At 40.0% G+C, this 25,222-nt stretch overlaps 1 protein-coding gene across 3 annotated transcripts in view; it reads left to right on the top strand.

Moving 5' to 3' along the window:
- The window catches only part of TAOK3 (TAO kinase 3), a 92,985-nt gene that overhangs the window by 50,577 nt on the left and 17,186 nt on the right, over positions 1 to 25,222 (top strand). The window contains exons 8-13 of one of the 3 annotated variants that reach the window (XM_056350029.1): positions 2,401 to 2,514; positions 3,591 to 3,682; positions 5,755 to 5,848; positions 7,322 to 7,403; positions 13,035 to 13,202; positions 16,103 to 16,309. In XM_056350029.1, coding sequence (XP_056206004.1) covers positions 2,401 to 2,514; positions 3,591 to 3,682; positions 5,755 to 5,848; positions 7,322 to 7,403; positions 13,035 to 13,202; positions 16,103 to 16,309 — 757 coding nt within the window. Of the gene's footprint in view, positions 1 to 2,400; positions 2,515 to 3,590; positions 3,683 to 5,754; positions 5,849 to 7,321; positions 7,404 to 13,034; positions 13,203 to 16,102; positions 16,310 to 21,642; positions 24,839 to 25,222 lie in introns of those variants that run through there. The other 2 variants (XM_056350037.1, XM_056350046.1) reach the window with 2 other exon arrangements.

Here is a 25,222-nt window from a genome sequence, read left to right as displayed (position 1 = left end):
TTGAGAATTGTTTTTTCTCTATACTCATTAGGACTTTCTAAGAAGGTGCAATTAGTGTGTTTTAAATTCAGCATTTCACATACTGAATACTAGCTGCTCTGTGTGAACTTTCCATTCACATTTCCATTAGCAGGTTTATTGCAGATTGAGACCAAAGTTGGTTATTTCTCTTTCCAATTGGAAGAAGTTATTTTGCTGACACAGTGGCCATAAGGATGGTGGCTGCTGAGGGCACCACATGGGTCTTTCAGTCTAACTGGTTGTCTTCCAAGAGCTGTAAGCCTTGTAACTCCTGAGATGGGAAGGCAAGTCTCCTCTCCTGGAAAAGACCATCAAGAGATTTCTAGTTTCCCGATAGATGTTGGGCCTCAAAAAGGAGTGACAGAAGAGTGTCATGTCCTAGTGCTGTTGTTGGGCAGCAAGGGGTGCTGCTGTACTGATGTGCACAACGACAGGGGAGCCTGAGGGTACAGCACATGCTGCCTGGCAGGGGCAGAGCATCCAGGCCCCACGGGCAGGAAGGCAAAGGCAGCAGGGCCAGGGTAAGGGGATACCTCATGGGGACACAGGAACAGCACCCGGCTCTCCTCATAGCCTTGCCACCCCTTTGTTCTAGCAGCATGCCTTGGCATGGCAAATCGTGAGATTAGTTCCTGTTTAATTGCAGGCACAAGGCAAACCTACTGGCAGATGTGTTTGCTGATACGTAACATGGCTGCTAAGTCCTCTGGTTGTTGTACAGTAGAAGTAGCAGTGGAGATGACAGCAGAGAGGACAGCCTGCGTTGTCTCTTTTGTACTTTTGAGGTGTTCGTTCTTGCACGTACCAGACATCTTTAGCACTTCTCTGCAGAAGTGACAGATGCATAGACCTCAAACATGAAGACAGGTCAGGATGTTTTTGAGTAGCACATGCATGCAAAAAAACTCCGTAGTATTAGTTTGAAGCAGTACTTTCCTGGGAATGGGGATATAGAGAAATAGAGGTTCTTACTCTGGCTCTGCTGCTGAAATACTGTAAGTAAACTGTCTCTGTGGCTCCCTTTATCCCAGCTCTGACTTTTGTGTGCTGGCTTTTGGAGACAAAGGTATCTCACCAGTGTTTGTGTCACACTACATTTACAGGGTCTTTCAGCTTAGCTGTTCTCTGGGTCTACAGTGTTGTGTTTTATGCAAAAATTATTATTCTTCAACTGGTGTGTGATAATTCAGTGTATGCTTTTCCTCTGCAGCAAATACAAGATAGCTTTGTTTCCCTTCGCATTTACCTTATTAGCTCAGTTTTCACAGGGTCAGAGTATGAGTGCATTTGGCAATACACAGTAAATTGTGTTGGAGGTCTAATACTACTGGTAAGTGGCTTTGGTATTTAGGTGTTTACAGGTTGAACACCAGATAAGAAAAGCTGATGTTTTCATTGATTTTTTTTTTTTTTATTTTTTTTTTTTGTGGAAAGATACATTATATTTTTTTTAAGAGATAGTGAGGAGGTATTCCAGACCATATAGTGTATAGCAGCCTGACTGACCGGAATCCCTTACACATATTCCATTTATGTTGAAGGTCTGCTTTTGCAAAAGTAAATAGCTTTGCCCATGTGAATGCATCTGTGGCATACCTAGTGTGCGGTTTTCCCTTTGTTTTTGAACTGCTGTATCAGGGTTTTAAGGAACTTTCACTATATTGGGATTTTCAGCTGGCAATGTATAAGTAGACTTGAATTTCTTAAAGCAGTCCTCTTCCTTTTATGTCAGATGGGTGAAAGAAAAAAATATTTTACATCTGACAAGTCTGTTTCAAACTTTGAATGGGGTCATTGCCAAGTGTCTTGGGAGGTATGCAAATTGAGTTAACCTTTCGCAGCATTTCATGGGCAGTTAATTTGAAATTATCCTGCTTACTGCTGGAATTGAGAAACTTACGGTGCCAAAGGTATTGAATAGATCTTGTACCTTTTGTATTTCAGTAGTGTCATTATTGTTAATCTCTTAAATGTGTGAATTATCAGAGCGTTGTAAGAAGGATCAGATAAGGAATTCTAGGGCATTTGAAAGATGAAAATAGCACATCTGGTATTAAGGGTGTCATAGCTGACATAAGGTGTCATAGTACCCCAATACATCTCTCCTGGATCTTAGTTTGGGACCTCAACCTTGCACCCATGCCTCCTCTCTTCTTCACTTCCCTCACTCCCTGTCCTTTCTAGGTACAGCCAGGTTTTCCATTCCACAAAAACACATAGATCTGATTTCTCTAGCTTTCTGTAATACTAGACTTCTAAATATTCTTAGATTCTTATGAATGTTTAATTGAGAAAAAGTTAGTGGACTTCTGTGTTTGTAAATTTTTGAAAGTTATTCTACTGGAACCAGAAGTATAATTTTCTTTTTTTCTTTTAAAGGGATATTAAAGCTGGAAATATTCTTCTAACAGAACCAGGTCAAGTGAAACTAGCTGATTTTGGGTCTGCATCTATAGTCTCCCCTGCCAATTCTTTTGTGGGAACGCCTTACTGGTGAGTAAAGCCTGCAATATTTCCATATTTATAAGACTGCTCTCTTCTATTTCCAGCGTTTCACAATCTGAAAATAATATCTGGCACAAAAACTTAATTAACTGAGCAGTTTTCTTAAAATTCCTGTGTCCAGCTCTTCAGGAAATGTGTTCTTCCTCAGTGCCCATGAGTAGAGAGAGGTAGGCTGTGCAGCACTTTGAAATGGTACCAGTTAATGCTTCGACTGTTGTAATGCCATTGGCTTAAAGATTATTAACGCTTGCCATAGGTAACGGAACTAAGACAACGACATGGAGAAAGGGAATCCTGTTAATCTGGCCATGCAGACTCTAAGTCACACAGCTACTTCAATTCTGTTTTGAAGCAACTTGCTTACGAGTCGCTTCAGGTGCTTGGCATTCTTACCATAGTGAACCAGCATAGCTTTACGCTCCACTTACTTTTGTGGCAGACGCCCCAGGCATTGATGGGAGGTCACCTATCGCCCAGCCTCTGAACAAGTCCATTTGGCAAGAAGCCTGCTTCATCTTTGAAGAACAGAAGAGGCTGAATTTTTGCAGGCTGGGCCTGCTGCTTCCATTTCCCCCTACTTATCCCTTTATCTTGGACCACCATATTTCCCCACTGTTATGGATTTCCCTGTTCCTTTCATAGCTACACTCACAGGCTGCGTATATCTGCTGGAAAATTCTCCCGGTGTGCCAATGGAAAACCCACCATCTCTGGTGGGAGTACAAATGATACCTTTAGGACTCTCCCAGACCTTGCTGTCTGCCTGCAGGTACAATGCCTTTGAGATTGGTGTGGGTCTCCCATGTGCCAGCATGTTGCGCTAACAGCAAGATGATCAGGTTGGCCTCTTATTTACTTTCCTTTCTTAAACTGCCTCTTGGAAGACTTGCTAGTGCAGGCAAGCATCGTTTTATTTCAGCATGGCTTTACTCAGCTCCATGCTGGCTCTTTAAGTTCTCGTCTGCTGCGCTGCTGAAGGTGATGAAACCATCTCATTTTAAGCTATGTGCTGGGAGTCACAATTTGTATCCCCTAACCTGCATGTTCTGCGCTGTGGTTGGTAGGATGGCACCAGAGGTGATCCTTGCTATGGACGAGGGACAGTATGATGGAAAGGTGGATGTCTGGTCTCTTGGGATCACGTGTATTGAGTTAGGTGAGTAAATACTTGGCAGCTGAGATGAGTAATTGTCTGCAATGTTTATTAGGAGGTCCTGAAAAAAATGGAAGATTCTTATTCTTTAAGATATTTTTTTTGGTGTTTTTCTCTCTCTTTCTTTGTTGGTTTTTTTTTTTTTTTTTCCTTTAAGAAGCCTGACTAGGAAAGCACGGACAGTTGAGTTTAAGTCTTTTACTCACTGGCAAATCAAGAGCAAGCCACTAATGCTGCTGTGCTTTATTGTTAATCTGGTGTACTCAGTTATTCCCATAACAGCTAGAGGATTCTAGTCTTTTATGAGAGGAAACTGGTTTGTAGTCTGTGTATTTCAAGCTGGATTTGGAGAAAGTTGATCCAGCTATTACATCAAGGGAATTGGTGTCCTAAGAATTGTGTGTTAGAAGGGACCTACATTTAATTTTCAATTCTTCTTACTTCCTCACTCTCTAAAACAAAAATCTTCAATCTCAGCTGAAAGTTTGTGACATGAATCAACGTGGACAGGTTCTTTACATGAGAAGAAAAGGGTTTGCACTGCAAAGGGCAAATGATACGCATCCACACAACCTGAAGCAGATGTAGATGTGATAGCAGGTATACAGAGCAGATGTGTGCATTTTAAGTTTGAATATTGATATTGCATGTGCTGAGTAGATTATTTTCAGAAATACTATTGATATGGATTATACTTAACCTTAACAGCAGTAATCAAGAACTTGTTGCAAGGGCAAGTTCAGTGAAAATGTTATTTATAAATGTTTAATCAGCAGAAATATATATAGCAGAAGGGGACATATAGAATGGGAAGAAGTGTTGACTTCAGTATGGAGATGGTAATGGTGTAGATGACTAGTAATATCACTCTGTATTTCATGTGCCAGCACTAATGCCTTGCTGACACGGTTTGTATTTAGATATAAAGAAAACCAAAATCAGAAGTTTTAGACTTGTATTATTCTGCATGGCCACTGATTATTTTCTTTTGTGTGTGTGTAGTTTAGGTGTGTTCTGGCTTCTCATAGATCACTGTAGTAGAATAGATATTATGCTACCCTTTGTTAGCACTGAGTCTTGATCCCAAAATATCTTATGGAGCTTTTCAGTCAGGAACCTCCAAGCCATTTTACGTAGTTGATGGGTTTGCTTTTTTTAACATTACCCTTTTGAGAAGTATTAAACTTCTTTTTTAACTTTGAACTTTGCCTTTGCATGATTCCATGTCTGAACGTGCAGTCAGGTAGCAGTGGGAGGAAATCTCTTGTTGAGCACCACTTGGGTTTCTTTGAATGCTTATGTCTTGATTTCTTGTGTAGCCAAAAGTATGTAGTCTTTAAAGAAAAGAAAATGCAGTGGTTTGCATGCATGCTGCATGTCAAGGACAAGTGATTGCTCTGACCTGACATGAACTTAAAATCCTGGCATCGTTGGCTGATTGGCGTGACTGACCTTAGATGGTGGTGAAAACTAGCCTTTCTCAATTTCTGTGTGAGATCTGCTGCACCCCTTAAGTGAGGGGCTGGTAGGTGGGTGTCCTCTTGGTGCAAGGACTAGGAAGAATTTTAGTTAGGGGGAGTTAATGACACATCTGGCAAGCAAATTTGGCAAACTGTCCCACTTGCAGGTGACTGCCAATGATAAATGAAACAGGCAGCCACTCTTTTTCCTTAATATAGGTGCCACAGTAGTGCATCAAAGATCTGTAGGTATTGATACACCATGTAATGGCCAGGAAATTTATGTATGTCTAAGCTCTGGTTTAGTCAGCTTCTGCTGATTGTACCATAGTAGGTCAGGTGTGAAATGTTGCAGTTAAGGTAAAATTTACTGGAAACTTTTCCTTATAATATGCATCCCATTCTCTCTGGATTTCTCATCCCCTCTTCAAGTGAATAGCAGCTTTCCTTGAGTGGTTGTCCAAGTCTCTAACCTAGAATATTAAAATAATTAGCTTAAATGTGATGATGACAGTAATGAGCTATTGATTTAGCAGTGATACCTTGCTCATACTTCCATATTTTTCTCCTTTTCTTTCCAGACTGCTTTATCACACCTTTCTCTTCTCTTTCTAGCTGAAAGGAAGCCTCCACTTTTCAACATGAATGCAATGAGTGCCTTATATCACATAGCCCAGAATGATTCCCCTACGTTACAGTCAAATGAATGGTAAGAGAGCTATTACTAGATGGTGGGTTTTTTTGTTATATTTCCCTGAAAATACTCTGTGACATTCTTTGCATGGCTAAAGTCTGACAAGAAAAGTATTTGTTGCAGTGTAGTGCTTTGACTGCGTTCTCAAATAGTGCTCCTGTGTAGGCAGGCTCGATTTTGACCTTCTGTCACTTTGGCTATGCTACAATCTAAATGTGTGGAGGTGTTAATTACGGGGCTGTAGATGCTGTAGGAATTAAAGTAATCTTGGATGCATTAAGCGAGCCATAGCTCAGCATCAGCAAAGTTTCCAGCTGCAAAAGATCCCTGACAGAGGGGTTGTTAGCATTGTAATGCAACTGAAATGTGGAGAAAGGGAAGGGAGAGGTATGCAGGATATAGAGGTAATTAGATTATCTTTTTCCAGTGAGTGACTTCAAAAGTCATCAGAGCATTGTGACCAGTAAATACTGCCCATGCTACAGGCTTGTTCCGGAGTCTGAGCTTTGATACGGGAATGCTTTGTTATTCTGTGGAAGCAAAGGGGTTACCTGTTCTCTGTGCCTGAGTGGAATGTAGCTATCAAGTGATGCTTGGCAGAGTCTGCAGATGGCTTGAAGCGATAGCTTCTCCTGGAGAGGTGTGAAGTTCCCCCAGTTACACTATGTTGCTTAAATGCCTAGCGATTATTTCTTTGCTAATCATTTTAGCAAAACCACTTTGGTTTCCTTACTTAATCATCTGTTTTGTCCATTTTGTCAAGGTTCGAAGACCTTGGTCTCATATCTGTACACTGGTATCCACATTCTTCTGTGTAGGATTTGCAATGCAAAGTAGAGACAACTTATGAATACAGTGTAAGAATCAGTATTCCTGATTGCAAGCAGTTTGTGTGTAGTCCACCAGTGTGCTCTCTGTGGCTTTGAGAACATAGGGAGTAAGTAAGATGACTTCTATGCTGCTTCCAAGTTCAGTGGCACCTAGAAGATGAGTTTTCTTCTTTCCAGGTGTGACACAACCTCATATTTAGCCAAAAATTTTGGTGAACTAATCATTGTATCAAGGCACTTTAGAGCCAGCGCTACAAATGGTGGGAAGCTTTCTAGGGGTTAGAGAGCCGTTTCATCAGCTGACTTAAGAAGTACATTTTTGGAGTTAACTATAATTTCATTGTCATCTATTTTTAAGGAGTTGAGATAAAATTGAAAATAGTGAATGGTACACATAGTTCTTGCCTGGTTTTCAGTTTGTGGTTGGGAATAATAGTGTGTCTGTGTTTGTTTCAACAGCCTTTAGCTGTTGAAAGAACTGATGGGATCAACTTAACTCAGAATCTGGAAAAGTCTGGGTAATTTCTCTGCCCTAAAACTTAAGAACAAATTAGTCAGGTTGTGGTTTTTTTTTTCTTTTGCTTGCACTAATAAGTTTGCGTCTATTCCAGATCCTAAGCTTCTTCTTAATTTAAAACTTCTTAAAATTTATTTACAGGTCAGACTCCTTTAGGGGATTTGTTGATTACTGCTTACAGAAAATACCTCAGGAACGGCCATCATCAACAGATCTGTTGCGGGTAATTTTTCAGATCTTTTGCAGAAATTTGGGGAAAAGCTGTCTATAGTACTAAAGATGATGAACAAACATTTGCCCATTCAAAAAAATTGTTAGTTTTGCTCTCATCTGAATCAGTAGAGTTTTGGGGTCTTCTGGAGAGTATTTTAGGCTGTTTAACTTTATTTCCTGACTTTGCCTTTCATGTCAGTCACAATTCTCTTTATAAGATGATGCTTAAGAGTTGAGCTACTGGAGAAAAGTAGAGGTAGGCTGTGTGGTAAAACAGTTACACTGTTGAGTGAGGAGTTGTTTGAGGGAGCAGCCCAGCACCCTGCTCCTCTTACAACCCAGAGTTCTGCAGAGGTTATATTTGGATTGGAGAACTTGCAAGGCTCGGGGGGTAGTAGTGTAAGTAACAGGGTTTTTTAGCTGAAGGAAGGACCTGTCAGCAGGAGGGGGATAAAAGGATTTAATGTTCTTTTTTTTTTTTTTCTTTTGTGCTGCACATACTTTAGCTGAAAGTATTATCAAGGACAAACAGGTCCAGAGCTGAGTTAGTTAAATCTGTGCTGCTGAATTCCAACCAACATTTTTCTGTGTAGGCAGGGCTTAAGAGTGTGTTTCCTACTGCTGTGACGAAGAAGGGACTTCCACCAGCCTGTCTGCTATACTGTGCTGTCGGTAGGATGCCCTGAGTTGTGACCATGCTGCTGCACTAAGTGGTCTCTGAAAAAGCAGACAGAAATGAAGGAGGAAACTGGAGACAACCCCATTCGCCCTTTAAATGGGGGCAGAGGGACTGGGGAAACTATAATTTGGTGCAGCTTGTGTGAAAGCAAAGACCTTTTTGGAGCAGTTACTCAGTTTTGTGTAAAGTAATGTAACTTAATTTGCTGATGCTCCTTTTTTTATTTCTGCTTACTTTCTCCAGTAAGCAAAAATGTTATTTTTCTGTTGTGTAACAGGCAGTACTTGCTACCAAGCTTATATGCGATTTCATTGAGATTTAAGGCTTGCAATTTGTGGAAGTGACAGAAAATCTAAAAAGCCATTTTAATTGCTACTCAAAATCTAGACTTAACCAGTCTTCATAAGATGCATAGGCAATAGCAAATCTTGCAGAGTTAGTAATACTTTGAGAGTTATGTTCCACACGATCAGAGGATTGAGCTCTTAATAAAGATTTACAGATAGTGGCTGATTATTTAAAGGAACATGAGTATTAGAGATGGAAAGAGACTGTATGACTTGGTTTTATCTCCTGGCCAGAGCAGGATTATTCTGTGTGGGGTGCTCTGAACTGTCCTGTCTTGCCTGATTTTTTGACAGATGCAGATGAAGTTCAGGAAGGTTATCTTGACCTTTCTTTCTCTAGTAATGCTAATGTGAGCATGATTAATTCTTTATCTGTTCATACCTTTTGAATATGTATCTTTTTATGTTTGTTCTGCCTGATCTCAGTTCAGCTCTTGTTTTTGATCGATTGCTGCAAATCATTCATTTGGGCCTTTCTGATCCACTTGGTTGGTTGGTTGTTTTTTTTGTCTAAAGTTCCTTTGGCTGGATGGGGATTTCTGACACTAATATACGTATCATGAAATGTTACTCCAGGTCTGGTTATGCAGGAGCTGGGAAAGGCTGGCTTTGCTGTGCTCTGTGGTGTTACAGTAAGAGGTCCTGATATGGTGTTCTTTTGACTGCTGTCTGGCACAGAAGCCCTGACAAATTTATTGATTAGTGCCAACTGTAGATCTGTCCTAGTATTGTTACTTAGCAAACATACTCTGCATCTCTCTTATTTTACAATCATTTATTTTTTTTTGTCCTAGGTGTGTTTTGAGCAATTCCTCTTGATTCATTAACATCTTGTATTAAGTTTGCTTCTTTTCTGTATTCATACATCATACTTAGCTGTTTGAAAGTGGCACTAACAGGATAGGCCCAGGTTAACTTCTTCTCCTTGTCAAACCACCAAAACCAAAAGTTGTTTATATCCCTTTAATAGTTCCTATTTTCTGAACCCAATTAATTAGAACTTGTTTTGGAAATAACTGTATCATTTTGGAAAGTGCCTTGTACAGGTTCGTAATTGCCAAAAGCATGTAGGAGGGGGACCTGTGATGGGAGTGATGTGGCCAGAGTTTGCCAAAGTTTTGTCAGTGATTCATAAATCACTTCCAGTTTAAGTCATTGGGTTTTGGTTTACCTGAGAAGTAGAAGAAATGCTTATAACTCCAAGGGCTTTGTGTCTGGGAAATTCAGGAGCAGCCTTCTGTTAGAAGGTAGGAATGTGTGAAATCCTGTCCAGCCCTTTTCCATCAGGCTGCTGCTTTTTTTTTTTTTTTTTAAGTATTTCCTTTCTTTAAAATTGATTAGTGGCCCTGCTATTCCTCTGGCTGCCGTACATAGCTGCTGGTGAGAATTGCATGGGATGCTGCTGTTCCACACCAGGTAAACAGGGCTCAATTTTTCCTTAAATATTTGAGCAGAGGAATTGCTAGCTCCATTGGGCGTTTTACTTAATTTCCACAGTAGGTTAGATTGCTGCTCTGGTCTACCTGACAGCCTTTTCATGCTGATTTTTGTTCTAAGGCTACCATTCAGCCTTTGTTTTATGGCTTCTCTTGTTGCTCTTTCAGCTCAGTAGAACACATTTTCATGGATGTTTCTGAGCCTCTTGGTTCTTGAAGAGAGAAATCAAAATCCTGCACTCTTTACTGAACAGCTAGCTTTGCACTTGCGTCTGTCCTTGCTTCAAGGCTGGACCATAGAGAATATTTAACTCTGATGCTTTTACTCTCGGGTAAAGGCTGATGAGCAAGCTTGTTTGTACTCTTTTCAGTGCCTGGTATATTTTTTTTTTTTTTCCTGTGGTACATTTGTGCCGTGGCACATAACCAGCATTTTGTTCTCTGGTTCTGCTTGTAGCACCCTGACAGGCCTTTGACCAGCTAATAGGTTTATGTTGTAGGTTTTGGAATGATTCATTCATGTGGATTGGCAGCCTTTCTGCTCTCTAGGAATAGTGTAAGTTCATTGAAGGATATGATTTCATGAGTACCTTAGGTTGGAGTCTGTACAGACAATTGGAGCTGAGATCTTATTCTTAAATCATGTATATTCAGGCTTTGAATTCAGTTTCAGACTTTGAGAACAATACCCTACATGTTCCCTCCTGCAGTAGTTCTCCCTGAAGCTTTTTAGATTGTAAGATTGAAGATCTTTTTCTCTTGTGAGGGCTTTTCACTTGGGTGCAGTAAACAGGGATAAAGCAAATTTTTTGTGGCCACCTTTTCTTAAAGGGAACTGACTTTTAAATGGTGTGTTTGAAAATTAATTGTTTTGGTACATTATCCTAGATGGAAATAGTCAAATGACTGAAGTAAAAGGTAGTTGATAGTAAGAAAGGAAAAAAACCCCAATAACAACAACAAAAAAACCCCAAACGAACAAAAAAAATCCCTAAAACCCAAACCTACAACCAAAAACTCTCACTAATATTTTTCACTTGTAAAAATACAAGCAATTATAGAACTTGTTTTAAATGCTTTCTCCCTGTTTTTCTCAGCTTGCATAACATTCCCAGGAGGTTTGAGTTCTAGTAATCACTCTTCTAGCCAACATGCTACCTGCCTTTAGACTAACCTCGTCCTCCATTTAAGTCTGGGATTTATTGGTTCTTTTTTTTTTTCTTGCAATTTGGAGAAAGTATACAAATTAAGTCATTTCAGCCATCATTTCTTAAGAGTTGTACAGTACCCAGCAGAGGGGTGACTACATCTTTTAATGGAATGGAGACAATTAGATAATGCAAGTTAGCAGTCAGAATGCAAGAGCTTTTTTGTTTGATTTTCACTTCTGTGCATCTGCTGTACAATACAACCACATGGAAACTGTAATATTTGAGTAGAGCCTGAATATGAAGTGCATAGTCTTTCCAGTGAAACAAGGATATGCGCTGTTAGGGTGGATTTCAGTTCAGGTTCATTGTTCCGTGTGCATGACTGCTTTCTAAAAATTATCTACGATGAGATAAAAATGGCTAGCTTTTTTTTTTCTAATCATAAATAAACTGCGTATTGCTACTGTTTACAGACAAATAAATGTTGGTTATCTGCATTGAGGAGCAGGAATGATTCATTTTGCTTCTGTGTGAAATGATGTTTTGAACTTTTAGCTATAATTCAAAAATAAACACCATCACTACTAGCAAAAAATTGATAGTGAAATGACTAGCCGTCCCCATTAGCGAAACTCAAATGCACAACAATTTGAATTCAATTAAAAACAAGAAATAAGCCTGTGGCATGATGCTCTCCATGTTTATTTACAAATCATTAAAAGATGATCAGCTTATCTTTTCAACTTCTTTGTACGCAAGACTCCTGGTTTAAGGAGGACTGGGTTTCCTGTATTGGTTACTCCAGCTACAGTTGGATGTATTAGTTCTTGAACTTGACTGCCTTTAATCAGGTACTTAAAGTCCATTTAAGAGTTTATTGTTAAGTCTGCACTTAAAACTTACGCTTCTAGTACATCCTTAGCAGAAGTTGGTAAGAATCTGATTTGATTTTAACTCTGGCTACAAATGCTTTAAGTATAAATAAATGTTGCAGTCTCCTTACTGTTTTTCTCTATAAATTGGAATAGATAGATGCAGGATAAACTTGCATGTAGGTTAGGCAGGTAGTCTTACGTAATCGGGATTGATTCTTAGTGGAACAACCAGGTGAGCAGTTTCTTCCACTTCATCTGTTTCTAGGGAGACTTTGCTCTGGCAGGAGGTGGGTGGCCATGGGAAGGGTGGTTTGTTTTGCTACTGATACCAAGCATTGGAACAAGCTGCCTAAGGAAGTGTTTGAGTCGCCATCCCTGGAGGTATTTAGAGGGTGTGTAGAAGTGGCACTTACAGACATGGTTTAGTGGTGGACTCAGCAGTGTGAGGTTAACAGTTGGACTCTAATCTTAGAAGTGTTTTCCAGCCTAAATGACTCTATGATTCTGTTCTTTGTCCTTTATGCGTTTTGTTCATTGTGAAGTTCTCTGCCTTTGTAAGGATTGAAGTGGCACCTTCTTGTACCTAGTATGCTTCAAGTAAATGAGCTCAGGAAGGGACAGGTGAGCAGTGTTGCTTGGAGAGCTCAGAAAACCTGACCCTGGTCCAAACTGTTTAATTTCAGACAGAAAAGTGTATCAGGCAGTCAGGGGTAAAGAGAGCTTGCAAAGGGTCAGCCAGGTGTCGTACCTCTCCATCCACTATCCAGCTTCTCCTGCTACTGATGTGCCTGTGCACGTGTGTACATATGCACGTGAGTTTCAAGTAGCAATGTGATTTTGCCTCACTTCTCTGTACTCTGCATTCTTGACTTCTGAACAAAACATTTTGCAGCCTACGCATCAAAACTCATAGTACGTAGCCATAGTTTGGTTATTTGATGTAGTGATGAGCACAGTCAGTGTACTCAGTGCTCACTGTGTTTGGAGTCTTCATAAGGGGTATTACTAATTATTGAATATGAACAGACCAATGACTGCATATGAACCGTCATTTCAGGTATAAAAAAAAACCAAAATCACTGTGTCCCTGTTTTTAGATTAACCATACTAGTGTCATGTCTGAAACCATGTCTTTTATTTCCTTTAAATTTAGCATGATTTTGTTCGCCGAGACCGACCACCAAGGGTACTAATAGACCTCATACAAAGGACAAAAGATGCAGTACGCGAATTGGATAACCTTCAGTACCGGAAAATGAAGAAAATCCTTTTCCAAGAGACCAGGAATGGTCCACTGACTGAGTCTCAGGAAGAGGAGGAGGTACTTATATTTTCTTACAGCATTTGCATTGTTATAAATGATTTTAGGGCAAGTGAGATGTTCCTGTCCTTAAAAGGGAGCAGAGCAACCACAGCCTAGGTGAGGATGCAATCCATGTTCTTGGAATGTGGTCTGGACTAGCAGAGAGACAGGATAATGAGTAATAGTAGCCCTTACTCAGTGTTAAATGTGCACTTATTGACAGCTTTAAAACTTCAGCTTTTTTTAAAATGTCCTTCCTTCTGAAAGCTTTAGGGAAGAAACTCATTTGCAGGAAGGTTCTTTGAGAAGTGAGTGGCTCACAGCCTGTGTGAAGGAGCGTCTGTTGACAGTCCAGGCTTTTCTTTTTCATAAGCATAGTCTCAAGACCACTTGATTAATGTTAGTATTTTTTCATTTACCATAACTCTAATGTAATTTGCTTATCATGAGCTGAAAAGCAAATCACCAAATTAGTAAGACTTACTTTTTAAAAATTTTTAAAGACCTAAAACTCATCTTCAGTTTAAATCTGGTAATAAACAATCCACTTAGTCACCGTTATCATACACTGATTAACTGTGGCTTAGAAAAGGAAACCAGTCATTTTTCAGTTGATGAGCTTAGATGGAAATTCAGGTCACTTGGTGCAGGCATGTTGAATAAATAAATCTGTGCCTGGTTCTCAATGAAAAAATTGACAGGCAAATTGACGTTTGTATTCTTTTTTGCTGCAGTATAGCCAGATAATACGCAGTGAGACACCCAAGCTCAGCCTATATTCAGGGACTTGGTTTTAAGGCTTGTCTATGTCATGTGTTCATTTAAAGCCAAACTAGAGCTCTGGTTTAAGAAATGAGCGAGTTTGGGTGTCGGGTAGGAGAGCATAAAGCAGGAGGGGACTGGCACTTAGCATTGTCCTTTGCTTTCAAGGAGACGCACAAAAGGAGCGAGAACATCAACCACTGTGATTAAAGCTATGAGGTGCTTCTGTTCTAAGCCCTCCAGCTAGCCAACTTCTAAACCTAGAGCTTAGCTGGGGGGATTGTCAGACTTCTGCACTGAAACCTTCAAGTTTGCTCTACCTGTGTGTGAAAAGCTGTTAGGAGAGTGACGAGGTAGGAAAGTGCAAGGGAATGGGTTTCCTACTTGGCCATTCAGTAGATCCAAGCTCAACAGCTAAGTGGGATACGTGTGGTAGTAGTTGACTGCAAGACGTATCTTCTGTTCTTCCTGTCCCTGCTCCTCAAAAGGGGGGTGGGGAGATATTGTATCTTCAGGAATTAACACTTTAATGAAGCACACACTCTGCATGTGCACAGCATGCTCTGCACTGCGTTTTACCGCTGAGCTTGTGTACCACGAAAGGAGGTTGTATTGCTCATGTATATCACTAACTTGGCCGTGAAAGAAAAACTTGGCACGTACTTCAGTTACAACTTAACTGGTTAACAGAAGCTGCTCAACTGTAAATGCCACAAGACCATTCCTTTTTCTACCTGAGTTTTCAAAGGTGTAAAAGGAGCATTACAAATCTTTAACACTTAAGATACTACTAATGCTTTCCTCAAAGCTCTTGCAAGAAAGTTGAGGTCGTTTGGAAAGTATTCAAGTCAGGAAGTTAATGTTAGGGTCGCATATACAATCTCATCTCTGTCCTTTGTGCATATACATTCATTAATTACATAGCTATATCTTAATCTCAGATGCTTCATTATTTTATTTCTTCACCAACTTTATATAAGCATCCTGGAAATATTTTCATTCTTATGTGCATATGTTCTCTGTAGATTAGTATTATTTTGCATTTTGGATTTTAAGTGCTCTCACACAGGTTCTGAATGATCTACTGTTTGCTTAAAAAATAATCACACAATCAAATACAAATCTGTTAAGCCTGTCAATTTTATCTTTCTGATGGTCTCCAACAAAATGAGTACCCTGTCAATTGATTTGTAATGTAATTCTCCCCAAGATCACTTTGGAGGCTGGGACAAACTGGGTGCAGCAGCAAGCCGTTCATTTTGGTGAATCAAGGCTATTTTGGACCAGGAGCTGAAGGATGTTTGGAGTTCTCCACCCTCACTGTGAATACCTTGCAAGCCTCTTCAGTGCCACTAGTTAATTACAAAAGATTCCATAAATTCTCTAAGTCAGTCCAGATTAAGCGCATACTCTGGAATTACTGTGCTCCTATGAGTCTGCAACGAGAAAAAAGGCTGCTAAATCCTGATATTTGTCTGTAGAATTCAAAATATGTCCTATATGAAGAATATTTATTTATGTAAGTCTAAGTAGTCTACAACAGTTTTAATCACTGTAATAATGCAGGCTCTTCTGAGCCAGCTGCTTAAAGGTAAATGAAGAATTTATCTTGGCTGAAAACACAAGGTTAAAGGGGTTTTTAGCTTGACAAAATGTAATTACTGACTGCTTGGGACATGGATGCTAAAACCTCTACACCTGTTAAGCTCCACGTGATATTTATCAAATAATAAACGAATGGGTTCATTATCTTACATCTTTTCTGGTTCACAAAATGTGTTGTAGCATATCCTGACTTGGAACATTGTTTTAATAAAACTTAGATTGTTCCTTCTAATTAAGAGACTCCTTCCACCAGCTATCTAGTATTCTTGGATGGCTCCTGTGCAAGCCAAGAGTCATGCCCAGACTTACTGATATGTGGAAAAAACTGGCTTGAAGCCTGATACAGTAAGATTGCAAAAAACGCAAAACCTAGCTGCCCCATATGGAGTATTTCATAACCCAGGCAGCCTTGAGAAATGTAGTTGCCAAAATTATGAGCAAATAACCTTTAACTCTGCAGAGTCACCTTTAAAACCAACTTGGGCATTGCAGGCACATGCTAGGCAGGTAATCTCCTGCGGTATTTGTAACGGATGCCCCTTGTTTTATAGGACAGTGAGCATGGATCAAACCTGAGTAGGAAGATGGACAGTCTGGGCAGCAACCATTCCATCCCAAGTATGTCTGTGAGCACAGGCAGTCAGAGCAGCAGTGTGAGCAGCATGCAGGAGGTCCTGGATGAGAGCAGCCCTGAACTGGTCATGATGCATAGTGATGAGAGCACAATTAATTCCACTTCCTCCGTTGTCCATAAGAAGGTATGTTCTCTGGTGCTCTCCATAGCTTCCTGCAGTCCCTGCTATTGCTCACGTTGGCTCACTCGCGTAGGGCCCGACGATCAGTGTGCTGTGGTCTTGTGCTGAGCCATGTGCTGAGAGCAGGAGCTGGTGCTGGGCTTGCCAGAATCAAGTTCTGTGTTTTTTTCTTTAAAAGTTAAATTGCATTTAAATAAACTCTGAAAATAAAAAGAGAGGCCACTAATGAAAGGTAGTGCTGTCAGTGTCTAGGCAGGGTTCACACGGACTTACTGCATGCCTCCCTACGCAGCCCCGCATGTGCACTTCTTCATCTCTGCTTGTAACATCAGTCCTTGTTTCCTTGTGAATGATTGTACTGTATTATGTAGTATGGTGACAAGTGGTCACAGCAGCTAAGCTAACCATTTACCAGTCACAGTGTGTGATTAAAATCTGCTTGCACTTGGATTTTCCTCATGAGAAGTGGAAGTGTGCAGAACTTGGGACCCTTCCCAGGAGGTATGTTTTGAGCCAAATTCCACTCAGTGCTTTTCTGCTCTTTTGCTGCATGTTGTGATTTGTTGCCTTTCATTTTCTTAGTGGCAGATATCAAGCTAAAGTTATTTAGCTGTAAGTCAGCATCTAAGCATCTTTAAATGTAAGCATCTAAGATTGTTTGACTAAAATAGTTTTGGCTTGGCCTTAGCAGTCTTGTTTGCTAGTGGGCAGTAAAATGTAGGTTGGTTGTGCGATTGCATTTGCAAAGAGCTTCAAAGTGTACATATGCTTTTTGCCAGAGGAGCTAAAACATTCCAGCGGCATGAAAAGTATGAATTTATCATTTGTAAGGTTACAGTAAAGCCTGGTTTTAACGAACTAAATATTTGTAAGCAGTTTTTCCTCCTGAAATACAGTCTGTAATTGAATATTGAAGCACTTATAAAAGGGAGCTCTCAAACTTTGTCTTCAACAAAAGATTGCCTTACATATTTAAAGATACTGGCAGATAAGTTGCATAGATTTCCAGGGAGTTACGTCTTTCTGAAATACATTTGCATAGCACCTTTAAAAAAGGGGTTTTTTTCACCTTTCTGAAAAATCAGTGTTGGGTACAAAATGCCAGCCTCAGGAACCAGCCTGAATGAAGAGCGGTGCAATTGATTTTATGTTCTGGGTGATTGTAGTTAGAGTAGGCTTCAGAAATGTGTATTGACTTTAATTTTGCGTTGTTAAGTAGTCATATTTATGTATGCATTAAAATAGAAGTTTGAGGGACTGATTTACACAGTAGTCACACATTATATTATTACTGACTGATCAGTGTCATTAGAATTGGTGAAAACAGGTGAGCCTCTCCCATCAAACATAAATTGCATTTGTGAAAGAAGTAGAATTCTTGCTTGTTTTAAGAATAATATTTCCGTTTATAGTGAATACAGGAACATTTTTGATCTACGAATTCAGTCCTCTCAGACTTTTATGTAGCTGTTATTTTCTCGAGATTAAGACATTCAATTGAGTAGAATGCATAAACATGACACCACATGGGATTTTTTTTCTTGTCTGGTTTTGAAAAAACAGGGTCTTTTGCACACTTGTAACTGAAGTATTGTAAAAGAAATCTGTAGATCACTTAACACAGGTGTGTTAAGGTAGTTTTGGAAGCACAAAAACCAGGTCTGTGTTGATGGTCTTTACAAAATAGTTAACAGTTGGCTGTGATTACTGATTCTTGCAGTAGAGTAGATACCTTCTCAATTGGCAAGTGTTACCTTCTGCTGTATGTACACATAAGGCAAATGTAGACTATGTGTAGCAGAATGTACTCCAGTCTGCGAGTCTATTTTAATTTATTACGTGATTATTTTTTTTTTATTCTCTGTTACTTTGGGGAATACAGTTTTAAATGGAAAACTGCTTCGTGTTTGTATTATCTATATATATTAATACATGTGAAAAGACTAAAATTGGAACAGGACACTTGAGGGGGTTTATATACACATACATCCCACTATATTGTTAAGGTAAAATTTCTTATTCTGAAGAGACTTCAGTTTTTCTTTGTGCTGGTTTTAACTATTTCTGTGAACTGTGATGAAGCTGATCCACACAACTCGGTTTTGTTCTAGTGGGTGAGAAGTAGGCAGTGCTGAGTTTGGTAGCACTCTGGAGCCTAATCACAAACAAAATCGAAAGAACCTGGGGCTCCAGTTTAAATTAAAGCTTTTGTTTTGCATTTAATCAGCCTTAAAAGGCTAAAAGAAAATACTGATTAACATAATTAGCCAGCTGTCTTCATTATGTAGGCATAGGATCACATATGAGATCGGGTATGGGTCAAATCAAAGTGTATGTAAAATTATGGTATTCCACAAATGTGTTAATTTACAGAGTCTGATACTTACAACTTTGAGCCTTAGAAAATATCAACAGTCTTGGAAACTTTGCCATCTTGGTCACTTAACAACCTTTGGATGTATCAGAGGCCTTTTGATTTCTTTGGACCACAGGCCCAGCATGTCATGTGCAGTTGTAAAAAGTAGGATGAAAGAGCCTGTGGTCATGTGTGAAATATAATTCCAGCCTTCAGTGCTTCAGACTGCTGCTTGGTGTGAAGAGCCAGTCTGGAGTGGCATTTATTTGGTGTAAATCAGGAGTGCAGACCTCAGGCTCTCGCTGCATCACCTGTGTAGCACTAGGCTGGGAGAAGCTTCAAGCATCCCCATCAAGGACTCCTAGCATCTGTACTGTGACCAACTACTCTGAGACAGAGGCAAAGCAAAAGAAGCATGCTGATGTAGTAAAAGCATTTGTAAACAGTTTTTTAGATTATTTTTATTTTTTTAAAACAGCTGGTAGTTGTCTGTAACTTCCAAAAATGCTTTGTGGTCACAGGGTAAGTGAAATGATCTGCTTCTGACCTGGTCAGTTTTCACTGGCTGTACTGCTTCATGATAGCTGAGGTGCTTGGGTTTTGCCTGACAGAGAACAGTGTTTGTGATAAACCCTTCATGAAGAGCTGGCACAGCCTCACCCCTTCCATAATACAAAAGCTTTGGGGCAGCAGTAGTGCTCCATGTTTGTACACTTGTGCTTAGAACAAAGGTGAACTCCCACCCATCAGCAGAGTAGAACTTGTAGATTGAAAGAAAAATCTCTGGACAGGAAAAAAATAGCAATAACAAAAAACCCATAATTTGTAGCTTTTTCTATAACTTAGTTTATAGCTGTATCCTGAACTCCTGGGAGGAATAAAATTGCAATGATGTCTGCTTCTCAGGCAGGAAGTCTGCATCCTCCATTGCTGGGATCTCAGTCCATCCTTAGGATCAAAACTGGTTGCTGAGGAGGATGCTTTAATCACCAGCAAATTCTTTACAGGAAATTCAGATGTCCAGCTTGGATGAGCTGTCCTGCTAGGAACTTTTCTTTGCCTTTTTGCAGGTTTCAGATTGGTGACCACCTCCAAGTAAGTCACAATATGATCGGTGTAAGAGTTCTGGTTTTCTAGCATCTCTGTTTTGAAGACAGTTAACATAACTGTGCTTCTCCGTCCAACGATCTTCTTACCTATGCATACACATTCTCACATCCATCTCCTTGTTGGGAGCCAATTCAGTTATACAGCTGCACAGGCTGAGAACCGAAGAGTAAATGACAGCTCTAATGCAAACCTGTTTGTGCCCAGTGACAGGACAAGGGGCAGTGGGCACAAACGGCAACACAAGTTCCATCTGAGTATGAGGAAAAAATTCTTTACTTTGTTCCAGTGCTGAATCACACTCAGGCTACCCAGAGAGGCTGTGAAGTCTCCTCTGGAGACATTCAATACTCCACCTGGACTTGACTCTGTGCAGCCTGCTCTAGGAGAACCTGCTTTAGCAGGGGGCTGGACTAGAAGACCTCCACAGGTCCGTTCCAACCCCAACCATTCTGTAAGTCTGTATCTGGGAGCGCAAAAATAAGACAGACAAAATAAAGCAGGGAGTTAAATTCCAAATACCCTGTGCTTCAAAGACATGTAACCCAGATTTTAAAAGTAGATAGGTGTTAGTTAAACTTAAAATGAGGATGAAGATTTTTTGGCTCCCTAAGAATATAGCCATCAGTTGATGCATCATAGATAGTCATCTGCTTTGTTCAACTGCTGGTATATGTCAGTGTGTGTACAGGTGGCTTCCCAGAAATAATACTTTGTCCTAAATGAATATGCCAAGTGGCAGGATTCAGAATGCTCCCACATGGTATTTTATTCCATAAAACTTTATAGTAGTAAAAAAGGCTGTTCTCTTTTAATCTAAACAAAAATTGTTCGGGTTTTTTTTTTTGTTCCGCCGCAATACAGAGTTGTTGCTGTTACTTATTTCAGCCTTAAAATCATCAGTATGTACGAAGATGAAACTTGGGCAATAAAAATGTTAGGGAAATTTTCTGATTAAAATCTAGTTTATAACAAAAGGATGAAAAGAAGATGTTCATAGTCAATCATCACAAATTCTTGCCCAGTGTCTTTAATAAAAACATATTTCTGTAATAACTGTTGCAGCTTGAGTGACTTTCCAAATCCATTAAATTAACCTGTACATGGTGCCTATCACTGCCATAATTAGTATGCAGCATTCATGCTGAATTCTGTGGATGGAGAGTGCTCTGGTATGGCGGTTCTATGAGTTACAGCAGAGGCAAAGCTGAGGGTGTTTTCCTCCATATCAAGATTTATGATTCATACTTGGAAAAGATGTTGTTTTTATGAGATGTAAGGGATATTTAGGTAATGACTTACTGAGTTTTGGCTTGCATGTGCTGGCAGCGATGACCCTTCACATACCTTCTGGAATCATGTCAAGCAGGTTGGTAACATGAAGCCTTTTTTCTTGAAAGATTCTTGGTACTTAAACCTCTCTGCAGATTATTGAGGCATTTCGAGCAATGTATTAAAATTAAGTGGCACACTGTTGTTTTCCTTGCTCTTTAAATTCTTAGAAGGAAGAGATTTGCTGCAATTCCATTAAAGTCCTTACTATGGCTTAGAAATTGCCTTTGCTATTTGTCTGGGAGACTGGCAGTCCTTTTCAGTTAGTGCATCCTCTTGTGTAAACAGTGCTTGTGGAGGCTTTTAGTTGGTGTGCCTAACTAAAAATGCAGTGTGCAAGTGAATGTTCCTTTTGAGGCAAAAGCTTAGATGTTTCAGCTTTAGGCTAGTTCCAGTGTGGTCTGTTTGCTGTGGGGCTGATGTTAGTTTCTAAATCAGCTGCTGAAGATAATGGGACTTCTTTATCTGTGCTTTGTTAATTCTTGTGTTTGATATGCTTTGTCAGTGCAAGAGTTGCTTCAGCCATATGACACGTTATATACTGAAAAAATGTAAATATCAAATGCAGTTTATAGATCTGTCTGCCCAGTTTTTTGTGATTTCTGTAGGAAAAAAAAAATCAACTCCTATCTACCTACTGAGTTATTTTCTGTTTGCTTAGATAGCTTGCTTGTTCCAGTTGTCTTCTGAGCAGGTATTTCATTCATTGAGGAAGTTTTGTTGCAGCAATGTGTTAGTGGGTGTTTTTTTTTCCCCTAGCATTTCTTAGAGCAAGCTACATAATTTTCTGTTTTGTTTTTAGAATAATATCTGATCCATTTAATTATTAAGTGTTAGGAAGGAGTCTAGTCAGAATATCTTGAACATAAAAGGAAAGTACTGTTAGCAACATGCTGGTAGTGTTGCTCTTAAAAATGCATGGCAGTGGGTGTTAAGCAAATATTCCTGAAATACTGTACTGGTGTTGAGGCAGGGGATGGTAAAGCCCTTTTTTCAGTGAGGAGAGTGAAAAGTGTATGTGGTAGAGCTGGTATGGGACTCTAGAAAGAAGAATTCAGGTTCTTACTCTGTAGGGTGACCTTGGGCATCAGTTTGAGCAGAAACCCATGCACATTGTAAGATGCTCAGACAATACGCCAGTGCTAGCCATTTAGATATCCAGCTGGAAGCCAACTGCATCAGTTTGTCTGAACACGTGTTCGACTGCTTCTCTGTATTTCTGTTTATCCAGAGGTTAACTTACACAAAAACAATTTATATATTTTTTTAGGTTACCTATTAATCCATAATATATGTAGGAGTCCTGCCTTTTCGGTTATTTCATTGTTTTTGAGAGACTTGCTCTTTAGCATCAGTTAAGTAGCTGGGAGCTCTACCAGCTCTCTGATCAGATAATGCTGTAGAAATGTTTCAGAGTTTTTGTCCTGGCTAATATCAGCAATGTCAAACCCAACACCCAGCCACATCCCCATTTGTTGTCATCAACCTGAAAACTGTTTGTGTAGCAGATAATACAGTCAGAAGAACAATTAATTTCTTTAGTAGGAAGTTCAAGATTCCAGATTGTTGACCCTAAATACAAGGATTTTAATGGTTTAATGAGAGTTGTGATCTAAGCATGCATGAAGTAATATTCATAAGGCAAATATTGCAATAAACACAGAAAACAGATGGAAAGTGAAATACACACAGAAGATACATTACTTTAAAAATAAACCAATGTTTGAATTGCAGATTTAGGGCTGAGAGATACCCTGACCCAAACTTGATGAGTTTCTGGGGTGCTTTCAAGCAGAACTGAGGTGCCAGTTTTGGATCTTTGTTTCCTACAAATCTTGAGCTAAAAGTTTGAAACAAAATTTCCTGATTTGTGCCAACATCTGCAAGGAGGTATGATCACAGTGTCTCTCAGCAAGCTTTTGGAGAAGAAAATAAAATTAAAAAAGAGCAGAAATCTATTTTCTGGGTTTGTAGGTAGGTGTTTGTCATAGTAGCCATCAGTCACTTTGTCTGAGGAAGGTTGGTGGAGATGTGGCTACTCTTAGGTTTATTTCTCTTACAGGTCTCTTTACTAGCAGTCTCTGTGGTAGTGTGACTTGCTAGTTTGGTAACTTCATGTCAAGTGTTTTTTATCTCTGATAGCTTAACAGGTTTTTTCAGAAAAATGTTTTGCCTAGTAAGTTTCTGTGGGCTTAGCTGAGAGTCATTAGTGGTTGCCTGCCTGATGCAGAAGGCTTAGATCCCAGATTAAGGAGCTGTCCACTTGAAATTGGTTCTTTGGCTTGCTCAGTTGCAAAGGAATTTTCTCATTCCTTGCCCAGCTCAATTTGAAATGGAGAATGCAGTTAACTCACATGCCTGAAAGGCAATTAGATTCTGCTGTGAGCTTCTTATGTGCCCTGAAGTAACCATAAGTCCCGTAAAACAAGACCAGGATGACATTCTGCCCTCTAAGAATGCACCTCTTAGATAACACAAAGTAATTTTGTTACCGATTAATTTTTCTTATATAAGAAGTAATTACAGTTTCAACTTGTCATTTTAGGTGGTGTTTTGGAGTATTCTGAAGAACCTGAATGCCCATTTTGAGAGTTGGGGTTTTTTAGTGGTTTACGGCTGCTCTGGTTTTAATATTGCATGTTCACCCTGGTACATTAATGTAATGGAGAGGGAAGATGGGCCAGGGATTTGGGGTGTTGCTGGCAGACCTTAGGAACCTTGTACATTTACATGTTCTGCTGCAGGCTTTGTGTGTGACCGTGGGTAATATTTTTCCTGCCTCCACTTTAGTTTCGTAGCTACAGTAGAGGAACAGCAGCTCCTCCATGGTTCAGATGGCTAAGTCTTGTATAGATCTTTACCACAGGACCTTTTTTTTTTTTTTATTATTCAGTTTTATTTTGTATGTGAGGTGCTCCAGTTTCAGCCGGTAACAAAGGAGTTCCCTTTTGCAGTTGCTGACTCCCTTCCCCTTGCTCCAGTTTGCTTCATAACAGTGCATTCACATGAGGCTGTGTTTGCACAAGCCCCAGAAATACAGATCTACCTCTGCAGAGCCGCTTGATGGAGAGCGAGAGGCCAAGTTCAGCGCTGTCTAGCACTGCCCCTTGCCTGCATAGGGGGCCGTTGTGCTGGAATGCTCCAAAACACACAGGTAGAAATAGCAAACTGAAAGGTGATGTTGGTAGCCAGCCTGTCTGCTTTGGGTTATCCCCAGTTGCATTTCACAGAATCCTCTTTACACCTACTTGATAGGCAAGAGTGCTGCAAATCTATAGAAACCTTGGGATTGATGTTCTTCTAGTGAAGCCACAAGTCCAATTAAATTGAGTGATACTGTTAAACTTTCAGTGTTTAAGCAAGGATTTTTATTGTTTTTTGGTATGACTGTTCTAAAGCCTAAGGTGTACCTCTCTCAGGAAAGCAAGCAAGTCTGAGAGCCCTGCCTGTCATACAAACAGGCACAAGTTGAAGATCTAAGATGAACCCAAATTACCAGTGATTGCCATTCTGTAGGACTGCCTTCCCCTGCTCCGACAGCGCAATGGAAAGTCCAGTGTAAGGATAACCAACGCAAAATGAAACTGCAACTTTTTATTACACTCTGTAATCCTACTACTTCTACGGAGGACTGTCCTTTTTTAACTGTTGTTCTGCCTCCCTTGAGGGGATATGGAGGAGCTGGTGCAGGCTTGGCTGTGTGATGGCCTTGGCTGTTGTGCTCTCTCTGTGCAAAGGTGAGTGAGAGGTGAGCATGGAGCAGAAACGCTCAAAAGGGAAGGATATGAGAAGAGGGTACTGGGTTTCGAGCACTTTAAATCAGTGTGTCATTCAGCTCTTTTACGTCAGCATTTTTGTACCTGTTTGGCTTTTGCTTGAAATAATTTACAGAATCGTATTGAAAGCGGCTGAACGTGTGTGCGTCTAGACTAGAAGCACCTAGAAACTGAGGACAGCAGAGAGGGGAGCAAGTGTCTGCAGAATGGGAAAGGATCTCAGTATGACAGCAGTGTCATGGTGGAGATGCTACTCCATATTGGCTGGTTTCTCACCATAGGATTTTCTGGCCATACTGGTGTCTGCTCTGGCACAGCAGGGTGGCAAAGCTGCTTCTGCTCACC

This window comes from Falco biarmicus, chromosome 1 (assembly GCF_023638135.1).
Source record: "Falco biarmicus isolate bFalBia1 chromosome 1, bFalBia1.pri, whole genome shotgun sequence".
Lineage (NCBI taxonomy): Eukaryota > Metazoa > Chordata > Aves > Falconiformes > Falconidae > Falco > Falco biarmicus.
Note: the sequence above shows the minus strand (reverse complement) of the source record. Positions and strands in the feature narration are given on the sequence as shown.